The sequence below is a fragment of the Molothrus ater genome, chromosome 4 (assembly GCF_012460135.2).
Source record: "Molothrus ater isolate BHLD 08-10-18 breed brown headed cowbird chromosome 4, BPBGC_Mater_1.1, whole genome shotgun sequence".
NCBI classification, from domain to species: Eukaryota; Metazoa; Chordata; class Aves; order Passeriformes; family Icteridae; genus Molothrus; species Molothrus ater.
The window spans coordinates 50,715,224-50,739,169 of record NC_050481.2 but is presented as its reverse complement, the minus strand read 5'-3'; the positions used below and the strand labels follow the sequence as shown (position 1 = coordinate 50,739,169).

At 37.1% G+C, this 23,946-nt stretch overlaps 1 protein-coding gene and 1 long non-coding RNA gene across 2 annotated transcripts in view; both read right to left on the bottom strand.

The window, feature by feature from the left end:
• Positions 1-10,506, bottom strand: part of ARAP2 (ArfGAP with RhoGAP domain, ankyrin repeat and PH domain 2) — a 154,950-nt gene extending 144,444 nt beyond the window's left edge. Inside the window, 3 exon segments of the mRNA XM_054514724.1 lie at positions 5,264-6,000; positions 6,002-6,295; positions 10,445-10,506. Coding sequence (XP_054370699.1) covers positions 5,264-6,000; positions 6,002-6,127 — 863 coding nt within the window. The 5' untranslated portion in view covers positions 6,128-6,295; positions 10,445-10,506.
• Positions 10,507-12,165: 1,659 nt separating this feature from the next.
• On the bottom strand, positions 12,166-23,896 carry LOC118686716 (uncharacterized). Its single transcript, XR_004980220.2, has 2 exons — positions 23,361-23,896; positions 12,166-12,304 (listed from the first exon to the last, which is right to left on the bottom strand). It is a non-coding gene; the product is annotated as an uncharacterized LOC118686716 (long non-coding RNA).
• Positions 23,897-23,946: the final 50 nt, after the last annotated feature.

The following is a 23,946-nucleotide window of genomic DNA, read 5'->3' as shown; positions in this document are numbered from 1 at the left end:
TGCCTAAAATAGAAGTACTGAAGGTTCTCATGCATCCTTATAGAATATTCTGAGGCTTATAAATTCCATTTAAGATCCTTATCAGTTTTCCTAACAGTTTGTGGGTCCTCCATCATTTAAAGCCAAAGGCAATTATCTTCTACTAAAACTATCAATCTCCTAACTTTTGTTTCCCCTTTTAACATATTGAGAAATTTTATTATTTTAAGATAAGCTACATTTAGGACTTTGGACCTACTGTCACATGAAGTCCAACTTGAATTACTCCTAACTACAAAGTGATGTTTCTTTGTGACAGAAGGCAGGCGTTCATGAACTACTATTTCACATAATTTTGACTCCATACCTAAATCTGCCTCAAAAATTTTATTAGATTAAATTCAAGATGGAAGCCACAACTTATAAAGCTACTTGACATTCCAAATGTTATCCAGGTTGCATAACTAAGTTCCCCAACTTTATAAAATTACTTTATAAAATCCTGGGTTTAGAAAACACAGGTTGAGTTGGGCCAGTAAAAGTGGATAATAGCCTCATTCCCATATATAACTGCCTACTCTCCTTAGTCATAACTACAATAAATACATAGCAAATACTTAAAAAGTCTGTGTTTCATCATACATTTTACTAAAATTCATCTAGTTACACCTTTTGAAGCTCCATCAGCAAACTAACTTCATGTGTTTGTGTGAACTTAATATGCTTAAAAAACCCCAAAACCTAACCTAGTGTATTTCAACACAGACCAGATTTTTTGTTGGTAGGTTGGTATCTTTTAAAAGGTATTAGCAGCATTAAACTAAATTAAGACTTAAAGATACACAGCTTTGACTTGAAGAGCCTTTAAAATTATGGAGGCTTTCCTTATGTAAAACAGTGAGTCATTTGCTTAGTTTCAGGGTGGATGGATAATTTCACCAAGTAATGAAAAAGAACAAGTCAGCTTAAAAAAAAACAAAAAGAAAACAAAACCACACACACAAAATACCCCACACTTTTTTTAAAATCCATATACTTTTCAGGACTTGTGTATTCTTTTTGATCATGCACCTACATTTATGTATACATGGCACAAAATCCTGCTGAAAAACCAACTATAGTATTTTTGAATGCTGGAAAAAGACATCTCCTTGTCATTTTTGGAAAGCAAATTTCAAACTTATGTAAATTAAAAACTATCTGAAGATATGAGTGAAATGAGGTCACTTTGAGTATCTGCTTGAAAGATTACGTGTCATAAAAACCCAACAGTGCAAGCTATAAAATCATAACAATTTGTGAATGCTTAATAGAATAGTAAGCTAGTTGTTGTACAGATTAAATGCCTGGATTAAAAGAGAGAAAAATACTGAAGACATCTGTTGGAGGAAAAAAATTGAAAAAATCTTATAACTGTATCAATTCATGACTTTTTCTTAGCAATTTCAAAAAGCGAATATCTCTTCTCATGAATTTTTTCAATTCAAAAATTGAGTACCTCAACCAAAATTGATGATATTCTTTATTTTGCTCTTTAATGGAAGGTTAGCGCAAGCAGTCTGCCAATCACAAAGTGTGCCAATTTTTCAAAGATATACTAATAGTTTCAATTGTCAGTCAATGTTGACTTTGTTCCAGCTGTGGTGATTATGACTCCCTGTTTTCATATATTAAGAGGTACCGGATGCAGCTTAGGCTGCACACACTTCTCTAGCACCCCATATTATGTATAAACAGGATGAAAGGTGTGAGGCACTGACTGGTCTTGCTAAATGCTGAAAGGCTGGAAAGCTAAAATTTCACACAGAACTTTGCACCAAGCTGGTTTATTCAATATACTCCTGTCACCTTGCAAAAATGTGAGGGAAGGAGGTCAGTGCCTCAAAGTCTTTACTTGGCATTCATCTGCTGAGTGTTTTAAATGAAAGAAGCTTTTGTTTTCAAACTCATTCAAGACATCTTTTCTTTTCTATCTATCTCAAGACCTAACCCTCCCATAATGCAAACACATCAAAACTGCTCTAGCGTGCTGCATTAAAGCTTTGGGGTTTATAGACTGCTAGCAGATGTAAAGTAATAATGACACTTTCCACCAGGAAAAGAGAGGGAGCAGCTTCTCTCTTCTAAAAAATTTATTTTTGTGGCAGAACACAGTAGAGATACACAGCAACACCAGCTTGGCAACTTATTAGCAATCTTGAGCACCTGTATGCTAAGAAATGGAGTCTAAAGGATATCAGCACCAAGCAAGAAATCCCAGCTATAGGATCTGCCAACTGCAGAAAACAAGTGGTGCCTGCTCAGGCCAAGCATCATTATCTATTTTACTTATTTATATCTTCCCCCATAAGCAGGATATTGCTCAGAATTTTGGTCTAGTTTTTCTTATTTTTTTAATAAAGAGTAAGAACAACCCCACTACTGCACAAGTAACAAAGATGGGCGACATGAAAACATCTAAAAAATTATATCATTCATCTGTCTGAAATTTTATCTGCATATTATTCAGTATAAAAATCAGATCTACCATGTTATAAATCTGCTTCAGCTTTTTGTTTGAACAGATTCCTTCCCAGAATGATGCAATGGTAACTATTTCACAGAAGAGTGACTGCCAGTTGACATTATCAAGTATCCAAAGCATCTAAAACTATTTCAAAACTAATTATGTTTAATCTTGTCCTAAAGACACATTAGTGGTTAGTTCCATCCATTGCAATACTTTTCTATTTTTCACTTTGTGGTTTTAAACACCTTTTGACCAATTGGTTAACAATTCTCCAACAAGAGAGAGCTCATAATGATACAAAAGGAGAAGTCCAGCTGCAAATACTCTAGTGTAACTACATATGAATACTGAGCAACAAAAACCAGTACTAAAATCTGCACAATAACTCCACTATTAAAAAAAATGTGTAATTGTCACTTTTCTCTTTTTTTTTAATTCTGCACCCCCCCCACCAATGTTACAGTGCTGCCACACTGTAGCACCATAATTCAAAAAAAGAAATAAACCAACCAAGTATTTTCAACTTCTAAAATGCTGTGGTGTCTTTCCAGATGCCAGCATGCTTTGCTACAGGCAAGTCAGGAGCAGAAGTGAGGCACAGGGAAGCAGATAAAATTGGAAGGGAGGTAAGTGCATTATTACTAATAAAAAATGACACTGTTACACCTCTACTATGGGGCACAAGGAGACCCACTGTAAGAATTTTTGTGCTAAAGGCACACAGGAGGTGATGAGAAAAGTATTCCTTGCATAAAAATTTAATGACTTTTATCCATGAATGACTAGAAGGAAATGCTGGGCTTCCCAGATTTCAGCAGGATTTCTCTGCCTCTATGGAAAAGCCTTTTTACAATACAATAAGGATGAAACCAGCATCTGTCAATAAGGCCAGTTGAGGCTGTTTGCCTATGCAATTCTGTGAGAAAGATACAATCTTTCCTGAGGTAAAAAGGTTGCCAGAAAGGTTATCAAGAGAGTTTCTGCCATGTTTAAGTTCTGATGTGAAGTTCTTGTTTAGCCTCGATCTTTGGCAGACAGACTGGTCCCTCAGGATTTCCATATTGCTGTAACTGGAGCATAAAGACGAAGAAAAGACACTGGAGCTCACAAGTCAAAATTTTGGGTAATGAAGTTAGTGTCCCAGTCACATATCAATCACTAACAGACTGGGAATTGCAGGATTTACTCCAGTGGTGGAAAGACTTCTATACATTCTCTCAACTGGATGACTGTTTCTCAAAAGACAGTGAGAAGAGAATACTCTTTTAGTATGCAGTTATGTTTTAGAGGTTAAGAATCCCATTTTGTCTCAGCATGAATAGCTTTATTAAATGAAGTAGGTATAATCATTCTACAAAAGTTAAAATAAATCTGCTCCTCACTGGAGCAGTATACCTCACTGGATAGGTACATTAAAGTTTCAATGAGCACATTTTTTTTTGTTATTTAGAAGACACCAATGAAGCAGTTTTTAAGGCAGACAAAAAAAAATCATTAATTGTTGCAAAGAAACTTTGCCTCTCCACCTGTTCAAACAACTGTACTACAAGATTAATTTTGACATTGCTCATAATCTAAAAACTAAAAAATGCTGGGAAATCCCTGCATTTAGAGCATGTATAAACTCGATGTTTCTAACTGCTGAGATATATAGATGAAAAACTCAAGATAAATATAAAACATTCTTAGACACGTCCCCTCCAGGCATAGCTTGTGGTTCAAAAAAAATTGAAAAAAAAATAAATGCAACCTAATGATCTGGATATGGCTACACCAACAAAACTTTGCACATGCTTCTGCATTAATTTTTCTTCTGTTTAAGACACTCGGCGAGCATGACAACTAAAACTTACTTAATAGATCCAACTATATTACAAATTACCCTGTGGGGAGGTATTTTTTGCTTAAAGACTGCAATATTGTATTGTGATTGACTACATATTCAGTGCCTATTATTTTTAACATTCCAACAATTATACCTTTGTTAAGATAGGTCTTGAATTAAGTCCCAACAGCAGATATTTTTCTCAACATTCTATCATATTTTTCGAAGACAAGCTATAACAACTAATGCTTATTCAAGAAATAAGCACCACGCAGTAACTTCTCATTTCAAATTATGAACTCAACCCTTCTGAAGGAAGAAAAATACACAGTCACATCACCTGAATTCTTAGAAACAGATTAAAATATTCCATAAACTCTGAAAAACCATCCACAGCTATCATCTTTTTTTTCCTCCTTTTTCTACTGCTGTTTTCCTCTGCTGGAATGTCTCAAATATTTTTATAGTAGAAACATCATTAAAAGCTAAGGTTTTGTTGTTATGAGACCACCAGCAAAAGCCAACGCATAAAACGAATAAATGGTTGCCTTCATTCTCCAAAGTTAACAATTAAATGATTATCAGTTCAGAAATGAACCCAAAAGCCATCTTGAAGTTCTTGTTTATGTTTTATAGCTTATAAGAGTTATACCTAAATCAATAAAGATTCCTTTATTTGTTCATATGTAGATGCAGAGAAAGTTGGGGCGGTTATAAGGACACACTGTTCTAAAATTTCCCTTTACACTCTCATTTATACTTTTAAAGTACATTGAAGCTTAATCCTTCTTCAGTTAGTTTGGCAACATTCATATCAGATCCAGTGTAATTTACAGCACATATTAAAAAAACCCACACAAAAAGAAAATAGACATAAGAAAAAAACTCAAACCCCAAACCATAAGTTCTACCATGATAGTAATTTCTCATTAGTACTAAAGAGCAATTACCTTGATGAAGGTTGAACTTTACTTGATTCAGGAATTTCTGGTACAGGTCGATGCCTTAAGATAAAAGATCGGCTTGCTCTTGGAAATACTTTCATGCAGTTTAGTGTACAGGAATCATATAAGTCATTGTCTATCATTTCTCCTTTAAACTTAAAGAATGGAGAATCTGGTTTTCTATTAGATAAATCACCCTCATCTGCAAACCTCTGCTGTTTGTTTTCCTTGCATTTTGTCTCACATGAACGAACAAATGAAGGAGGATCACGGAACACTAAAGGGCCAATCAAGTGCTCATCAGCTTGGTATGCAGCAGCTTCTGTCAGTGAGGCATCTTGCTGATTATTCGTGTTGGTATTTCTATTTTGACTGACAGCTTTTAGTATGCTGTCCGAATTCTGGTATAAACTAGAAAAATCCAAATTTGTAAAGTTATCATCATTTGCCTCCATTGAGTTGTGCTCTGCAAGTTCAAACTTTTCCTTATTGACGTAAGATTTTTTAAGAAGTTGTTCTGATGATGTTACAGGTATCAAGCCAGTCTGATCTACACTTGAGTTGCTTACAGGAGACTCCTGATCAGAGGATGAATATTGCTTCTCTTCCAAACCTTTCAGGTCTTTGAATTTTAAATTTTCATGGAAAAGAGAATTTTCTTGAATTTCCAAAAGACTGTCTAACTGTTTAAGAATCCTTCTGCGATGCCCTGTAGGCAACACTCCCATTTGCTGAAGCACAGCAGTTATTGATTCCCACGCAATCTGTCACTGTGTTATAGCCATATTTTTTAAAGTTAGGAAGATACTGTGCAAGGTTAATGTTGACTAAAAATTCTTCAATATCAGAGCCATTGCCTGTGTATGACATGACTTCATTCCGTATATTGCCCCACACAGTCAAGTAGAAATAGTCAGGTTGCGTGCATGTTCACTAGCAAGAAAACTCTTGAATTTGGTGTCCGCCAGCCAGCAGAAAATATGTTTCCTCAAAACACCTCTTCAAGTTTCTTCAGTTCAAACTGATTTTTTTTAAAGACTGCAAACACATGGAAAAGAAAAAGGACATTAAAAAAAATTCTCACCTGAACCTCAGAATTACCTTGAATAAAATTGTGAAAGACTCCCTGTCAGCTGAACAGTAATATTTTTTAATTGTTTGTATACAATAATTTCAACAAGGGTAAACCCATCCTTTTATCTTAGCCTATATAAAGAAAATAGCAAAATCAAAGTCTCAGCACAAGTAATACAGACTTAAAACACATATTCCTAGTAGTTAAACATTAAGATGAACAGTTAAGAGATGAACCACTTATCTACACACACACTCACATTACACAGTACTTGGCTATCAGGGAGAGAAAATGTTATCCAAGACCACAACTGGAGCCTAAAACTTTCCTATTCCCACACTAGCACCAATTAATTATGGAATAGGGCTTCTACTCCCTCATCTTCCAATCTCAAAATCCTTTTAACATAGAAACACACCTGCAACAGAACAAAGGAAAAATAACTGTCTAGAGCATTCCACGTGAACTGTGCATTCAAGCCCTCTCCAACTGAGAGCCTAACCAAACAAGTACTATCCTCAATAACATGGTTTTCAGCAGTAGATCCAGCCCTTCAAACAAACTGTCTGCAGGAATACAGGAAACAGGTAACCACCAGCCTCTCAACTCTGACAAGGAAGCTTTCCCTTGGCCACAAAGAGAACAGGTATGACCCCATAGGCAAGTTCTGGCTGTTCATGAGTTTTTCCTTAGTATTTTCCAACTCAGCTCTTACACTTCAGATTCCATCTGTTTGAATAAGTCTTTTTTTCAGGGCCATATCTAAATTAACAAGTTACAAAAACCAGATGCTACTGTTCTGAAGGTGTTTGAAACAACCCCAAAAAATATTTCTTCAAAGAAGGTTTAAGATCAGCCACACTCAACAGGTTTTTCACCTCTCTGTATAAAGAGTAATTTGGCCTTAGGGAAATCTGCTGACTGTAACAGCTGTCCTGGCATGCAGGTACTAGCCTTAAGCAGCCTGGAAAAGAACAGCTTCAGTGGAAGAGCATTAAGATTTAAGCAGCAGTTCGAAAGAGGAGAAATCTTACGACCAGAAGTTGTCTGTGGTAGTAGGGTAGTAGGCATCAATACCTAATTCTTCAAAGTATTTCACAACAAAAAATGCAGCACTTAGGATCTAGAATTTAAGCTTAAAACATTGCCTACATTTTTACTGTACCAATTGCTATAAATGTTCCTTTATTTAAAATAAATCTCTAGTCTCTAGCTTCATTTTTCTGGATATATTTTTATCAGCTTCGATCACTACCCACAATTCTCAGAAGTGACTTATCTTGAATGTTAAATTGATACAATTAAAACCCTTTAGACAGACAACTCTATAGGTCAATCAGATATCAGCTTCTCAAGAGAGTAACTTTATTACCGAGTTAACCCTCAATTAAAGATTCCCAAGTCATTTAAATTCAAAAAGCCTTGGATTTATTTGAACAGTGGATTAACAACCCACTTCTGCATTTACCTTTTTCCCATCCCAACCTGCATGCTTATATAAACTTCCATCATTCCTTTGAAAATTTGAAAACTCAGCATTTCCTCAAAATTTTCATGGCAACCTCTAGTCATAAGGGACAAAATTCAACAGTATGGCCTCCACCCATCTCTAAACCCTGAAAAATGTAAACGTATATCATCTTAGCTAGATGAGTATATATTCTCAGATTCTGAGTACAGAATGAAGAAAAAAATAGTACAGAAATTAATTACCAGGGAAAAAAATATGAGACAGGTACTGTTTGGGACAAAAAATAGTCTTTCAGATACCCAGTAATTAAAAAAAAAACCACAAATCGAATGACTACAAATAAAAGGACAAAAAAAAACCAAACAAAAACACCAAAAAACAACAACCAAAGCACACACACATTCAAGTATATAAAACCCCTACAGCATTAGCATATCAGTCTAAGGCTTGTAAAGTTGCAGTTGCAGCTGATGATGTCAGCCATTTCCACCTTCCTTGACAGTTCTGGGTTTCATGATAGCATTGGGCTACTTTTTCCCCTAAGGTGTTAGTGTTCATTTTTAGACAGTATCATCTTCTCAATCCTTCCACCTTTCATAATAACAAAAAATGCATCTGGGAGACTAGGTTTAGCTATATATTTATAAGTATATATCTGTTATAGATAAACAAAAATATTTATACCCACACATTCTTCTCTGTCGTAATACTGTTTTTTCTACATGCAACAGCTTTGCCTGTCCCTTATTCCAGAACACCTCCAGTGTTGTTACTTCAGGAATTCAAATAGCCATGTGTTATCAGCTGTTTGGACTCTAACTCATCTTGGTATAAACCACATACCAATGCAAAGGGATACCTAGCAGAGAACAAACTGTGTCCAAATCTGTAAGAATGATTATGTTTTGCTGTGTATTTTATGAACAAAGCAAAGGAAGGAAGGAACTGCTTGCCGAGAAGACATTTTGACCACAAAATGCCAACAGTGCTGCAAGATAAAGCCCAAGCCGCTTTCTGTTTCTCTAGTTGTCTACGGCAGAAGCTATCAGTGCATCCATCAAGATTTCTGAAGACATGCTATAGATCTGGCCTAGCTATGCAACTGGTTAAATACCACTAAGATTACATATTATTTTGTGGGTCTAAGCAAAGGTTTATACTGACAACTGATTTGGTTTCACTACTTACAGAAAGATTAATGTAACAACTAAACAAATCTACACACACTGGTGAGCATTTCACAGGCTAGAACATAAACATATAATCATTTCTTAAAACATTTTATAAGGTTTGAACTCAAGGACCACCTTATTCAATACACTGCTCTATTTTGATATGATTGCTATCAATTTGAAAAATAATTTAATCGCCTCCTAAGCTTTGTTTGCAAAGTAATTTATAATAAACCCTAAAGAATGTACAGTATTAGAATGGATTGGCATATACACATCTGTACAAAAACATTCATTCTCTTTCACATCCATATTTCTACCACCACAAATTCAGCATTTGTAAACAACATTAGTGCATATGGCTGCATACACTCCATAAAACAAATCTCCTCTCAGAAGAAAGGCAAAACAGATTTTTCCTACTTATAAATAGCAAAAAAAAAAATCAACCCAAAAAACCAACAAAAAAACAAACAAACAAAAACGCAAGGGGAATTTGAACTTGCTTAAATAAAATTTATTCTTGTTGTAATATATTATCTTAAGTAGCATAACCAAGACAAAAACCACCATTCTCAACATGGTTACCAAAAATAGGAAAATGTTATTAAAAAAAAAGAAAAATGTCAAACTTCTTGGAAGACACCTGACCATTCCATTTTATCAAAATAGGGACAAAACACCTAAACTGCTAAGTGAAAAAAGCAATACAAGGAAAACCATTTGGGCTTTTCTTCTAAGAAAAAAGTTTCAGCAGCAGATGAATTGCAACGTGTGTCACACATCTCAAGCCTTTCACAGAATCATACAACCTTCTTCCACAGAAGATGTTTCTCACACTTCCTTACAAACTGATTGTTAATTTCTTCATTTTCCCATCTTATGGAAGGGACTTAGGCAAGGAGTGGCAAAAAAACTCAAGAGTGGCCTAACAGGTCTTTTCTTCTACTAAAAGTGACAGCTAAATAGGATCAAATAAAAATGGCATTTCTAATTCTCAGAACCCTTCCTCACATGGAGGGTAAGCAACTGTGTCTAGCATTCTGGAAAGCTCTACCTACTAATTTTAAAATTCTTTAATTCTGATTGTTTAAGTTGAAAAGTCTTGAAGACAAAAGTGACTGGGAGATAGACAAATCTTTGTTGAGGCAAGCAAGCAACCAACCAAAATTTTAATAATTAAATGTGTGAACAGTAGGTTATAGGTGAACACAAATATTCAACTGGGACTAGGCTTTTTTCCTTTTTTTAATATCAATACAGATACAAGCCTGAAGAAACTGTCAAACCTTTAAAAGTACATGGCAATATAATCACACTCTGAGCAATCAGTTCAACTGATGCAAGCAAGTTCAGGCTTGCTCCCAACTTCTGCTAAACAACATATTAGATTAAGATCCTAATAAATATGTTTAAAAAAAACAAAAACAAACAAACCCCCACCCAACAAACAGCACAACAGGTCTTACCATGGAGCAGAACAAAATCAGCAAGTAGTAAATTTCATCTTTGCATTGCAATCAACTCCATAAAAACTGACAAGATTAACATAGAAAACATTGTAGATTAAAAGTCTTTCCCAAAACCCACATTAAACAATCAGCATATAGACTGCTTTAAAAAAAAATTACCAATTGCAACAATTGCGATAGAGCTATTGCCTCTACCAATACAAGGAAGTTACGAAGCATAGGTCAACCTAGAGGATAATTACAAAATAACTTTAATCACATCCTCTGTCAAACTGTTTCTTTGTTTGTCTTTCTTTTCTTTTTTTAATTTCAGAAATTTTAACTTGCCTTCTAGAAATAGGTTCAGCAACTTTCATTACTTCGGAGTCAAACCTCATACTGCAAGAAATTCCAGTGGAACGACTTGCAGAGTCGCTGGAGTAAGGAACGGCATGGCATGAATAAGCAAACTCAGGGTGGAATTGGAACTTTGGGAAGTTGCAGTGGCAACACTAGTACCTTCTGCTGTACCCTTCATTCGTATTCTCCATCCATTACATACTACAGCTTCTTTGACTTTAAGTTTTCTGATAAAATATCCAGGTATATAATGGCAGCTAACATGAGGTCTGTTCATGTCTGCCTTCACAAAAACGACTCATACACTAAACAAACACACTACAATAAAGCACTGTTCTTTAGCATGTCATTTACATACAAATGGTTGAAATAATTGAAGCTACAAAGAAAAGAGACAGCAACACACACCTTATTTTCTACCTGCCTACAACTGTTTCCATTTCGATCCCAGCTTCGGTACGTGTCGCTCATGTGGGACATGCCCCGTCCCGGGCACTCCGCAGCAGCTTTCCAGGGCGGGCGCAGCAGCAGCGCGGGGCTCGCTGCCGGCGGCACCGGAGCCGCAGCATCACCCCCGGCGGCGGCCGGCCCGGCAGCGGCCAGAGCCCGCCCAAACCCCGCACACCCTGCGCCCGCCTTACCTCTGCCAAAGCCAGCAGCCCACGGGGACAGGAAGGCAGAAGAAGGAAGCGCAGGGCTTTAGAGTCCTTCAACTTTCAGTTCTCCCTCCGGCTCCCCGCTCGCTCACTTTCTTGCTTGCTTTTCTCCTTCCTTCCTGCCTGGCTCCACACCCCACCCCACCCCACCCCCGCGCTGCTCCCCGGCAGGCCGCGCCCGCGGAGCTCCTTCCCTCCCTCCGTCCGTCCCTCCCTGCCGCAGGAGGGGCCGCACCTGGGCGCGCCGGCGGGGCCCGCCGCCCTCTGCGCCCGGCTCAGGGCGTTGTGGCCGGGCCACATATTTCCGGAGGAGTCACTCAGAAACCCGCTGGCAGGCTTCGGCCCCGGGGTGCTGTATGCCCCGGCGCATCGCCTCACAGGCCTCCCGTGCTGCCCAGCCCGGGCCGGGCAGGCGGCGAGTGTCCCCTCCCGCCCGGGCAGTGAGCGAAGGGCGGCCCGGCGCCACCTCTGTCACCGCGGGGAGCCGCGCTGAGGGCCAGCGCTCCGGCTGCGTGCAAGGAGGACAGCCTGCCAGTAGTGACACGGCTGTGAGCACTTGCTGGGGAGGGCGAGGGAAACCAACCAAAAAAAAAACCAAACTCTAAAGGTACTTAACTTACAGTAATTTCCAGGAATTCCCCAGTTCTTGGAACTCACCCATGTCTGTGAAAAACTGTCACTCAGATGAAACCAGCATTTTATTACACTGAGTGATACAGAAAGTACTTTAATGTAGTTTATTGGCGAACATACGCATCCTCTTGACACTTGAATTGACACTTCTCATCTTGTCTAAATCCAAGGAGGTTTCAGAGGTTTTACAGTGTTGCAGCTGAAGTCTGAGGTCTGCCTCTCACCCTACCTAAGCAAAACAAGCAAAGATATACAGAGATAAAGAGGCCAATTATACAGGTGCTAATTTAGAAGCAAGTAAACCTGGGTTCTTTTTAAGACTGCTTCCTACACACTAAATACAGCCTTACTAGTAGGGGGACTGTTAAAAACTGTTGGTGCCATGGTACTAAAATGAGGTTTCAGGATCACAATTTTGAATGCAAACAGCTTTTTCACTCTCCAAAACTTCCAGATTAGAAGTTTGCATTTCACTATTACAGCACCAATCCCACCAGTGCCCAAGCACTTTTGAACATCCAGCTGCAAGTGCCAATTATTAGATACATAATTATCTGTGTAAAAAAAAAAGTTAATTTTACCTCCTAAACTTTTAATATACAAGAACTTTTTGTATTTGTCTTTTTTTGACAATCAAAAGAAACTTATTGTGTTCTTGCTTGTCCTTTTATTAATGCTTTTGCAGCATTTATCTCAGACAGGGAATTGTCACTCCCAATTATTTGCTAAGGGGCTGATATGTTTCCAAACCAAGTGAGTGCACAGATGTGATTCAGGTAAGTATACTAACACCCTTTTTTGTCATAGCCTTTCTGGATTGTAACCTAATGACTCACAGAGTCATCTGATCACAAATTTGCCTAACATTTCCAGCTAAGCCTAGCTTCCTTTTAGAACAGTAGGAATGCCAATGAATACTGACTTTGAAAAGGAATTTTAACCACAGTAACTTAAACTATTTGAAAGATTCAGGCCCTGTAAACAACAGAAGATTAACCTCCTTTGCAAGGCTTACCTCACCATGCAAAAATTTACTTAATTAGAGGTTTGTGGTGGGCTAGAATTTTTCTCATCAAGTCTAAGGGTATGGTCATTGATTAATACCCTTGAGCTCTTCTCTCTTCTCTGTCAAGAAGTTCCCAAGTCCTTCTATGAAGCCCACTTTTCTTCCTCTTCCAGGGACCCATGTGATTTACCCATGTCACTTTTGCCAGTGGCAGAGATTATAGATAACAGTCTGCTCAGCATTTGTCTTAAAAAATTGGGTGTCAGACCCTTACATGGAGCTCACTGAAAGAGATTGCCCTCAGCACATTTATCTATGCCTGTACAGTAGTGGTATCTTCCCCAGAGCTCAGCATGAGGCTGCACTCTTGACACACTGTCTCAGCGAGAGTTTTACTGACTTAAGTTTCCTTGACCACAATACTGGATCACATCATTACCACTGAGATAATTGTTTTCAGTGCATTTTCTTAGGAAAGGGCAAGGAATGGGAGAAATGAGCATTAAACATATACCCAGTTCTGCTTACTTCTTTTTGTTTGCATTATATCTAGAAAAATTGCAGTATACACGATATCATTTTAAGTCATGTTGTGCTATTAGAGGTTTAGGTGCTTTTCATTACATGTTTTGTATGTCTAAATTATGTTATTGGTACCACACAAACCCATATGGTCGTTTTTTCCTTTGTTAGAAATAAAGCAGTATAATTTGATATATGATGTTTTACTCTGTTAGTAATCAAGTAGCATAACCTATCTTTTAAGAAAGCTCTTGAGTCTCTAATTTATCTACAACATATAGTTCTCTGATGAGCATGGAATGGCAGCTTTCTACCACTACAGTAAAAAAGAAGTCTTACAAAAATCTAGCAGGAAATTGCATCTTACTAATTTTGGTGTAACTCAGATATGACATAAGGCAGAGTACTACTCTAAGACTTGTTGATAAGACTAAGTTTTGAAAAATCCACTGATAGGCCTGAAAACTGCAGAGGTTTTGTTATCTGATAATTTCCTCTTCCTTTGAGTTTCTATGTTGCTGTTATGCATAAGTCATGGGTAGGCAGGTGTTTTAGTAGATCAAGACAAAATTCCAGTCCATAAGTTAACTATAAATAGGAGATGCATGACTTCTGCTAAATTCTCTAAAAGATATTAGGGCTTTTGTATCCTAAAATACAAATACCATGTGAAAAGGTCATTCATAGTAAACAGTTGTCATTATATTATAAGAGTTCTATTGTCATTACATTGCAGAGGTTCCATATTGCTAGAGTTTCATACCTCCTCGATGTTTCTTGTATGCAGCTCCTCTAGGCACTGACTCTTCCTTGTCCTCACAGCAGCCAACTAACTCCAGTTCCCCTCGACCAACCAATCCACTCTTTTATAACACTCTTCTTATTGGCTACAGCTGTGGCCTGTTAAAATCAGGCCTGCTCCTAATCTTTAATAATTGGCTCAGCTGCAACTCTTCAGGGGCTAAGATTACATTCTATAGTACCTTTATTTACTTATATTCTATCCCCCTACAGTAAACATGCCAAGAATAACTTCCAGCTCATACTTATCATTATAAGACCCTTTTAAAAGCTTGTTTTCCAGTGATTAATAATGACCTGATTTGTTTTGTTTTGTTTTTAACATCAGTCTATAAGATTAACCCTGAAAATCTATGTTTAAGCAAAGATGGAATAATATCATCAAACTGTACAGGAGCTAATCCTTAGGATATGAATATATCCCAGATTTCCACACTCTGTGTGGTTTGTCAAACATCAGAATAGATCTTTGCCACATTTCTAATTGTTCATTAAGCTTTTAATGAAACTGATTCAAACTACTCATCAGACGTTTTCCAAATTCAAATATTGTAAATTTTAGGTGTGTATATTTTTAAAACTAGAGATCAATTCTACTTGCTGTCTATTCATTCTATTTAAGAACTCCAAATCCAGCTGCACAAACAGCCAATTGGTACTATAAAATTAGGGAAACAACTGCTACTCCTTCCTTTATGGATGGCTTACAAGTAGCTCTGATATTTACATGAAGTTTGTCTACCAAAAAGCTACCAAAAATGCATAAGAGACCTGAGTTTATTTGTGAGAGTTTATTTCTTTTAATGAGACTATTTCACTTTCTCCTGGGAAAAAAACAAACAATGCACATATTCTTATTGAACACAGTCCAAGCAAGGTCCAAGTTCTGAACTTGTTCTTCTGTGATTGGCTCAGTTTCATTTGCTCCTCTTCAAAGGAGAGGTAATAAAATTCATCACCAGTCTCCTCAAGGTGTTGAGAAGGTTAAATATTTAGATTTTGGAGTTTATGAAGCATCATAAGAAATGAAATGTTAGCTATATCTCAATCAACCAGGTGAATATCTAGGCCTTATATGATTTGAACCTCACTATTATTGTTATAGTATAACATTGATATTTTTGCTAATAAAATATCAGGAAAAATAACCTTGGAAATTAAATAATGCATTACACTTTTCATAGGCAGAGTTCTATCATGAGGTAACATATTTCACTCAGGGTAAGACAAAATGACACAAAGTTTCAGAAAAATTTTAGGACTGCAGATACAAATAAGCACTAGAGTTAAATTCAGTTTTTGCATTTTTATCAACTGTTTATGTGTCCTTGGGATTCCTCTCAGCCACTTAATGTATTATAGGTCAATCATTTTTGTATGTCATACTGAATACCAGCCCCCATTTTTACTCTGACCTGTAAGCCAGTACGACCCATACCCCATATTTTAATGTAATTAATAGTCAGTTTGATTTCCAGGAAGCTTTGTAAGATAGTTCCCTGTACCATATCATAGATTTTGAGACTATCAATTTATAAGCTATTCATGTAATTTTATACAAGTATGATAACACAATGATATTCAGTTTTGCTGTCTTCTTTTAATGGCTGTAAGTTTTTGTTAAAATTACTGATGGACTCATGAAGTAGTCCCTTTAGCTATTTTGATATTGATTTATCACTTTTGAAACAAATGTGTAAAAGTGATCCCACATAGTGCTGTTTACTAATTACTTTTACAATGTATTGATGTTTTTCTCTCCTGTACCAATTCTGGTGATAATGAAGTCCGAATGAATTTTTGGCTTACATATTGTATTCAACACTCAACTGCACATGCAAAATTCTCTCAAGAAGTTATTAGATTAATTGACATACTCTTAATTATCACAATTTACAGCTACTTGTAAACCAACAGCAAAATAAATTAGTAACCTCTCATATAGTGGTGATGGGTGAATTAGAAACACTGACCTTGACTTCACTTTCAACACAAGTCTGCAAAGATAGAAATTCAAAATACATTCCCTGGGACAACATCCAGGAAGTTAAGGAGCCTCTATCTGCTGTCTTTTGCCAAAGCACACAATACTGGACAGACACCTCCCTGGACTAACCCATTCCAAGTCCTATCCTAGGCCTGCACCCAAACCTCTGGATACAGCCTTGTGGGCAGGTGATCCCCCACTTCCCCAGGAATTGGTACATGTTTTAACCTACAGACAAGCTGAGAATCTTTTCTGCAGTACTGCTTTATTGAATTAACAAGCCTAGAAATGAAAGCAGACAATTTATTCTAGCAATGCAAGGGAATTAAGCTCCTGCTGTAAATGAGAGGTTTCTACTTGCTGACTAGGGTTTCTCCAAGAAATCTGTCACGAGAAAATCAAAATCTAGTGGCTTTAATACTTTTTCTTAGAGTACCTGTGTTACAAGTGGGACTTTAGCTCTTCTGTCTCTCATTTATATTTAAAAGTTTTCAAGTTGTTTTTGAATACAAATGCATCTTCAAAGCATGTGGCATGTTCAGAGGTTTTTTATTTCTTTGCTATTGCTCATTTAGGAGATTTGGTTACCTTGACATAGCTTTCTGTCATGTTTGAGAAGTTTAATGGAGCATTCTTTAACTTATTTGAAAATAAATCCCTTTGAGAAAATTTTCTGCATAGCAAAGTGCTAATTTTTTTTCCATATTTATCTTTTGCACAGTTCATTGAATTGTAATGAATCACACATCATTAAGATTTTATCTCCACAGCACTGGCTTATTTGAACTCAACAGAAACCACATTTGACACTTTTAACGATGCTATTAGATTTAAAGGTCACCATTTCAGGCACTTGCTTCTCTCTTTCATTTTACTTGTTGCTTAAGCAAATTTGTCATGGAAAGTAATGAAATATAATAGACATCACAGAACTATTTCTAGAGGAAAAAATATTCCATAGTACAATCACAATTGAAATTGTCTATAGTTAAATGCAATTTCACACAGTTATTTAGGTGTGACTAAACACATTATCATAGAATCACAGAATTGTAGAGTTTGAGTTGGAAGGGACTTCAAAGATCATCTAGTCCTAACCCCTTGCCACGGGCAGGAACACTTTTCACTAGACCAGGTTGCTTAGAGCTCCACCCAAACTGGACTTGAACATTGCCAGGGATAGTATTCTCTGGAGTAACTTCTCTGGACAACGTGTTCTCTCCTGTTTTCTCTTTTCCTCACTGATCTCTGCACAACCAAAGAAAGCAACTCATGATAGCTGACTCACTTCCTAGTATTCTGATGCTATCAAAGGTGCTAAACTAGAAGCTTACTGTATATACAAATAACACTTTAATAAAAAACTCAAAGTGAAGATACCCCATCTGTCCATGAATAATTTCTTGTAAAGTTACTAGGTTAAGTTAGAAGCTGAGTCTTTGATATTTTACTGTATACATCCCATTTCACAAACAGTTTCCTTTGTTTTCTGTCTCTTTTCTCAATAGCAAATTGAGAACAGCCTCAAAGGCAAAATGCCAGCCGTTTAAAGTAGACAAACTACCTGGGTAGTACCAGGTGGTACTGAAACTACCAGTAGCCTTTGTTATTTTAGAAAAACAAATGATGGCATAAGTATTCTGCCTACAATTTTGAATTAGATTGACATGTAGGAAATCTCATTCAAATACTCAGTTTCTGTTACAAACTCTACTGATTGTTGGCACAACATTCTAAATCTAGATAGTTGTTTCTATCTTTTTCACTTTATTCTATACAGAAAATGTCATGCTTCCTTCAAACATTTCTTTATACCAAAGGTATCTCTTAAGGGCAATGAAGGTCTAACTCCAGTATTGAGGACAACACTATAATGGACTGGGACTTTCTCATTAGAAGAAAGACTGTCAAGTAAAAATGATACTTTCATGTAATGTTTCAACAGCCTCTCCCTTTCTTAAATTTAATTAAGATTGCAATTAAAGTATTATTTCAACATTGGATAGAAAAACCTAAAGTTTTCCTATGTTTAATAACCACAAAATACTATTGCTGATCACATAAAAAAGGCATTTTTCTTTCAAGAATTAGTTTTTCCTAAAGCTTATAATTAGGATATTACTTATGCATTTTACAGTTCAAGAGGGATTTCAGGCAGAGTAGATTTTCAGATGGATTTCCAAATTCTTCCCTGTAGAAGACTGTAAATAGGATAATGTGGTTTATGGATTTGAGAGTATGTACTGATATTTTTATCTTCTCCTTCATTCTCACTATACTTTGTAGGTAGCTCAGATTTCCTTCCCTTCTCAACTCTGGAGTTTTGCTTTTCCTAATGTGAGGCTGTTCAACACCTAATTTGTAGTTAAGATTGCTTAAAGTCAAGACCTGTGACTGCACACAAAGAGAGATACCTTTTTTAATTACTTCATAGCTATGTGTTTCAAAGGGATTATGTCAGTGACCAGCACTGGTCACTGTCATAGAATGCTAAATTAAGTATTTGCGTGAACATATGATAAAAATTCTATGGCACAGTGCATCTGTAGCACTTTCTTAGTTTTTCTTATACTACTATTGCTTTTTAACTTGGGCCTTAGAATATCAGAGATGGGAAGAATAACCATTGCACATATTGTCAAATTTGAATAGATCAATAACCACACCAAAATACATTCATTGTCACATACTGAACTTTGAATTATATGCAGAGTATTTAGGCAGAACTCATTGGATCTGCACCATACACTCTAATCACTTTTCCTGGCAGAACAAAGTCCACTTCCTTTGTTATCAGCTATGCAACACTTCTAAGGTATTCTGAAAAGAACATGAATATCTGCTAAAGGGTAATTTAATTTGATTGTATGATTTGATCCCTATTTTTCTAAATTAGATATTTTCTTCCCATATCCAAGGCTAATATGTAATATGGATGAAAAAGCTCTTTTTTAAAAGGACTTTTCAAATACTTAGAGGATATAGTTAAATGTGAATGTAACCCAGGAATAGGAATTGTTTTAAAACAAAATCAAACACAGAGCTATTTTTTCCAATTTGTTTTTTTTTTTTCCTGCTGATGAAGCTTTGCTGAAGATCACTTTTTTAAAAAATGAAATGTCAGTGGATAACTAAACTTTGAGAATGAGTGCACAGGTCTTTTGTTATTAGTTCTTTCACATGAAATAAATAGATAAATAAATAAATAAATAAATAACATCACAAGACCTGAAAGAAACAAAATCTAGTAACAATTCTATATTTATCACAATTAATTTTGCACTTTTATTTCTTACATGTATGATATTCAAATGATATTCCTTTTCTTCATTTTGCATTACATTACCCCCTGGACATAGGGCCCTACTGTAACAATAGGGTTGCTGTCTCTTTTCTTGTGAGTCTGTTGTTTTAATAGTAATTAACTTCTGTCGATGGGCAGTGGATAACATGACAGCTTGTGTCTTCATCCTACCACCATAGGCCTGATTCTTTCTCGGTTAAAAGATGTATTTCAGGCAGGGATTTCCAGCATGGCTGAGATCCAGCAGCGGCCAAATCTTAGAGAGATAGTTCTGGTGAGATATCCCTGGATTGGTTTTGTGCATCTCTTTGTATCTGTGTCTTTTTTTCCTCTGCTCAGATTTTCTGCAGTAAAGGCTGAAAGAGCAAACTATAGTTTCACTGTTAAACTTGACTGCTGGAGAATAGAGTAATACTGTACTTATCAAGTCTGCTTATTCCTCAAGTCTCAACGTCCTCATTGTAACTGGTGAGCTGCACAGTACATCATCTCAGTAACTAATCCAGGCTGAATTAACTTCACAAAAGTACAAGATTAAAGTGACTCCAGCATTTACTGTATGATATAATTTTATTCTATCAAAATGACCTTTACACTAAATTCTTTATTATATTGCATTAAATTCACATGTGATATTACAATATTATTTTCTTGAGTGTACTCTATACTATATATTATAGGCAGTCATATATTTTCAGAGGATATACACTGTAGTACATCTGAATAACTTGTGTTGCCTACTTTATTTACCCTTCCTGTCTTCCAATTATAATATACTAATTGCAGCAACATATTCTTTTGTAATCTGTAGTGTTCAGAAAACTTCAAAGTGTATCATAACTAATCACATGCACTCACCAGGTGAGGCTGATCTGGACCATGAAACCCCACGGGGACATGCAGAGCCCTGAAAGCTACTAGTGCACCAACTGTATCTCTTTGGGCAAGAGTTTATGTCAAATAAAAACCACATGACTGTTCCCAAAGACTATAGTTACATTATCAAAACCTGTCAATATGGTACATAAATATGAGCCTTAAATTATAAGATTATTCAGTGAACAGCATCAAAGATTAAGAAATTCCATTTACATAATTTATCACCAGTCTTCAACCAATAGAAACAGAGAATTGACAGCAAAATAATAAATAGATTTCCATAGTCCAGCGCTGGTACTGAAATTAAGATAGGATGTGGGGCCTATTTTTTTTTTTTTACTAAAACAATGGTTTTCCTATATGAATAATTGGATTTAGAGACCTTCAAATGCTGATCATCAGATCATCAGACAGCCTAATATACATTCTCTTTAAGACTGCTGAAGAGTAAAAAACCTGGAAGAGTCAACTGTAATTTAAGTGGCCATTACTGCCTCATTTGCTGTCATGAGATCTGGTATAGAATCCTGTGTTTAAAAAGTAAATGTCTGGGGATACTGGCTCACAGTCAACTGAACATGAGCCAGCAGTGTGCCCTGGTGGCCAAGAAGGCCAAGGGCATCCTGGCCTGGATCAGGAACAGTGTGGCCAGCAGGAGCAGGGAGGTCATCCTTCCCCTGCACTCGGCACTGGCGAGGCCACACCTCGAGTGCTGTGTCCAGTTCTGGCCCCTCAGTTTGGGAAGGACGTTGGGACACTTGAACACATCCAGAGGAGCCAATGAGGCTGGAGAAGGGCTGGGAACACAAACCCTGTGAGGAACAACTGAGGGAGCTGGGGGTGTTCAGCCTGGAGAAAAGGAGACTCAAGGGGGAGCTTATCACTCTCTGCAACTCCCTGAAAGGTGGCTGTGGTCAGGTGGGGTCGGTCTCTTTCTCCAAGAAGCAACTGACAGAACCAGAGGACACAGTCTCAAGCTGCACCAAGGGAAATATAGGTTGGATATTAGGAAAAAGTTTTTTACAGAAAGAGTGATCAAGTACTGGAATGGTCTGCCTGGGAAGGTGGTGGAGTCACCATCCCTGGATGTGTTTGAACAAAGACTGGATGTGGCACTCAGTGCCATGGTTTAGTTGAGGTGTTAGGGCATGGGTTGGACTCAATGACCTTAAAGGTCTCTTCCACCTAGTGATTCTATGTGTCTGTGTTTCATTGTTGGGAGTATATAATTTTAAATAACCAATTAAACTTGATTTCATAAGTACCAATCATTTGTAGCTACTAAAGTAAGAAATTGCTCAGATATCCTGAAACTTTAAGTCGCTGCTACATAACTGAGTCACATAACCTCCCTTAAAGGTGCATGGTGTACATTGGCATCTCTTGGCAATCCTTGCCTGTGGTTACAGAACAGCCACACCTTCCTGTCACCTAGTAACTTTTTAATAGTCAACATCAACTCAGAGTTTCTCAGCTAGAATTTCGTTTGTGGAATACAGTCATTTTAAAATTTCTGTTTAGGCTAAAATGCTAAACAGTGTAGTAGCCTGAACCAAGGACAACAACTTGTGGAAGAGTTTGAGTGAAAAAAAAAAAATTGTACTAGCATATTCTGAACATAAAATGGATATAGCTGAAAGCACGATTACACCTGCAGGGAAATTAGGACAAGTCCTAGGAAAAATCTCTTACCTGAACTTTGTAGCAATAGACTTGCTTCTTAAAAGTGATCTGGATAAAGGAGGTTTGGAGGAGTATGTGCTTGGACTGACCTCTTTAGCAAAAGACCTGAGCAGCTCTCTCAGCCAGCAGCTGGAGAATGTTAAAGAAATTATTCAAGACACCGGCCACTTGCTGAGTGCTCTTCATGATAAACACAAGGAATTGACTGGAAATCCAGGCAAGTATGGAAAGACTTATCTGTAAGCAGACAGACTGGGTATATTAGATGCTGAGTTCTGCTGTCTGATGATGCTGGGGGACCTTAATTTTCATTTGCTAGTATTTCAGTACTTGGTAATTTATTAGACCAAATTAATTCATATTCCCACAGTTGTATCACAGGGGTTTTGAGCCCATTCCATGAGATTCAATATGAGACTCATAATTCTCATTATGCGACCAAAAAAATTTTAAAGTAAAATTAACTAAACAGAATTGTTCAAAGTCTTATGTTCACTATACTTTAGTGGGATTATTTTGGCCCAACACCAGACACCAACCCAGTAACTTACTAACCCCTCTTCAACAGGAAAAGGAAAGAAAATAAGATAGAAAAGAATCCTGTGTTGATATAGAGAAAATTACTTGAAATTACCATCGTGGGCAAAATAGACTTAATTTACAGAACAAATTAATTTAACTTATTGTCAATTTAAATAGATTTGGATAGTGAGAAGCAACGGCAAAACATTGAAACAAGACCTTTCCTCTACTTCTTCTATTTTCCATGCTCAACTTCACTCCTTCATTCCCAATTCCTTTACCTCCTCACCTTCCTGAGGAGTGCAGGGCAATGGCAAACAAGGGCAGAAGTCTGTCCATAACAGTTCCCTCTACATTCCTTCCTGCTTATTCTTTTCCGTTCTCCACTGTGGGTCCTTCCCATGGTCTGCAGTTCCTGTCAGCAAAAACTGGCTTCTAAACAGACTGCAGTTCTTTCAGGGAATATCTACTTTCCTTGGCATTGGGTCCTCCTCAGGCTGCAGCATAAAACCTCAAAAGAAGAGTATCCAACAGCCAAGAAGGTAATTCTCCCTCCCTACTCCACCCTTGAGAGTCCTTACCTGAAGTACTGCATAAAGGTCTGGAGTGTCCAGCACAAGGATATGGACCTGTTGGAGCAGGTCCAGAGGAAGGCCATGAAGATGATCAGAGGCATCAGGGCATCTGTCCTTTTAAGAGAGGTTGAGAGAGTTGGGGTTGTTCAGGCTGAAGAAGAGAAGGCTCTGGGTATGCCTTGTTGCATCCTCCTAATTCTTAAAAGGGGCTTTTAAAAAAGAGGAAGAGTGATTTTTTTACATAGCCACTATCACAATACAGTACTAGAATAGGAGGGATCAGTTTTAAACTAAAAGAAGAGAGATTTATAATAGATGTTAGGAAGAAGTTCTTTACTTAGAAAGTAATGAGACACAGGAAGAGGGAGAAGTAGGCAGAAAACTTGTGGATGCCCCATCCCTGAAAATGTTCAAGGCCAGGCTGGATGATGCTTTGAGCAACCTGGTCTACTAGAAGGTGTCTCTGCCCATGACAGGAAGGAAAGTTGGAAAGAACCTTAAAGAACATCTCATTCCAATCCAAACCATTCTATCATTCTACAATGATTCAAAGAGAGAGAAATGATGCAAAGAGAGAGAAAGAAAGAAATTA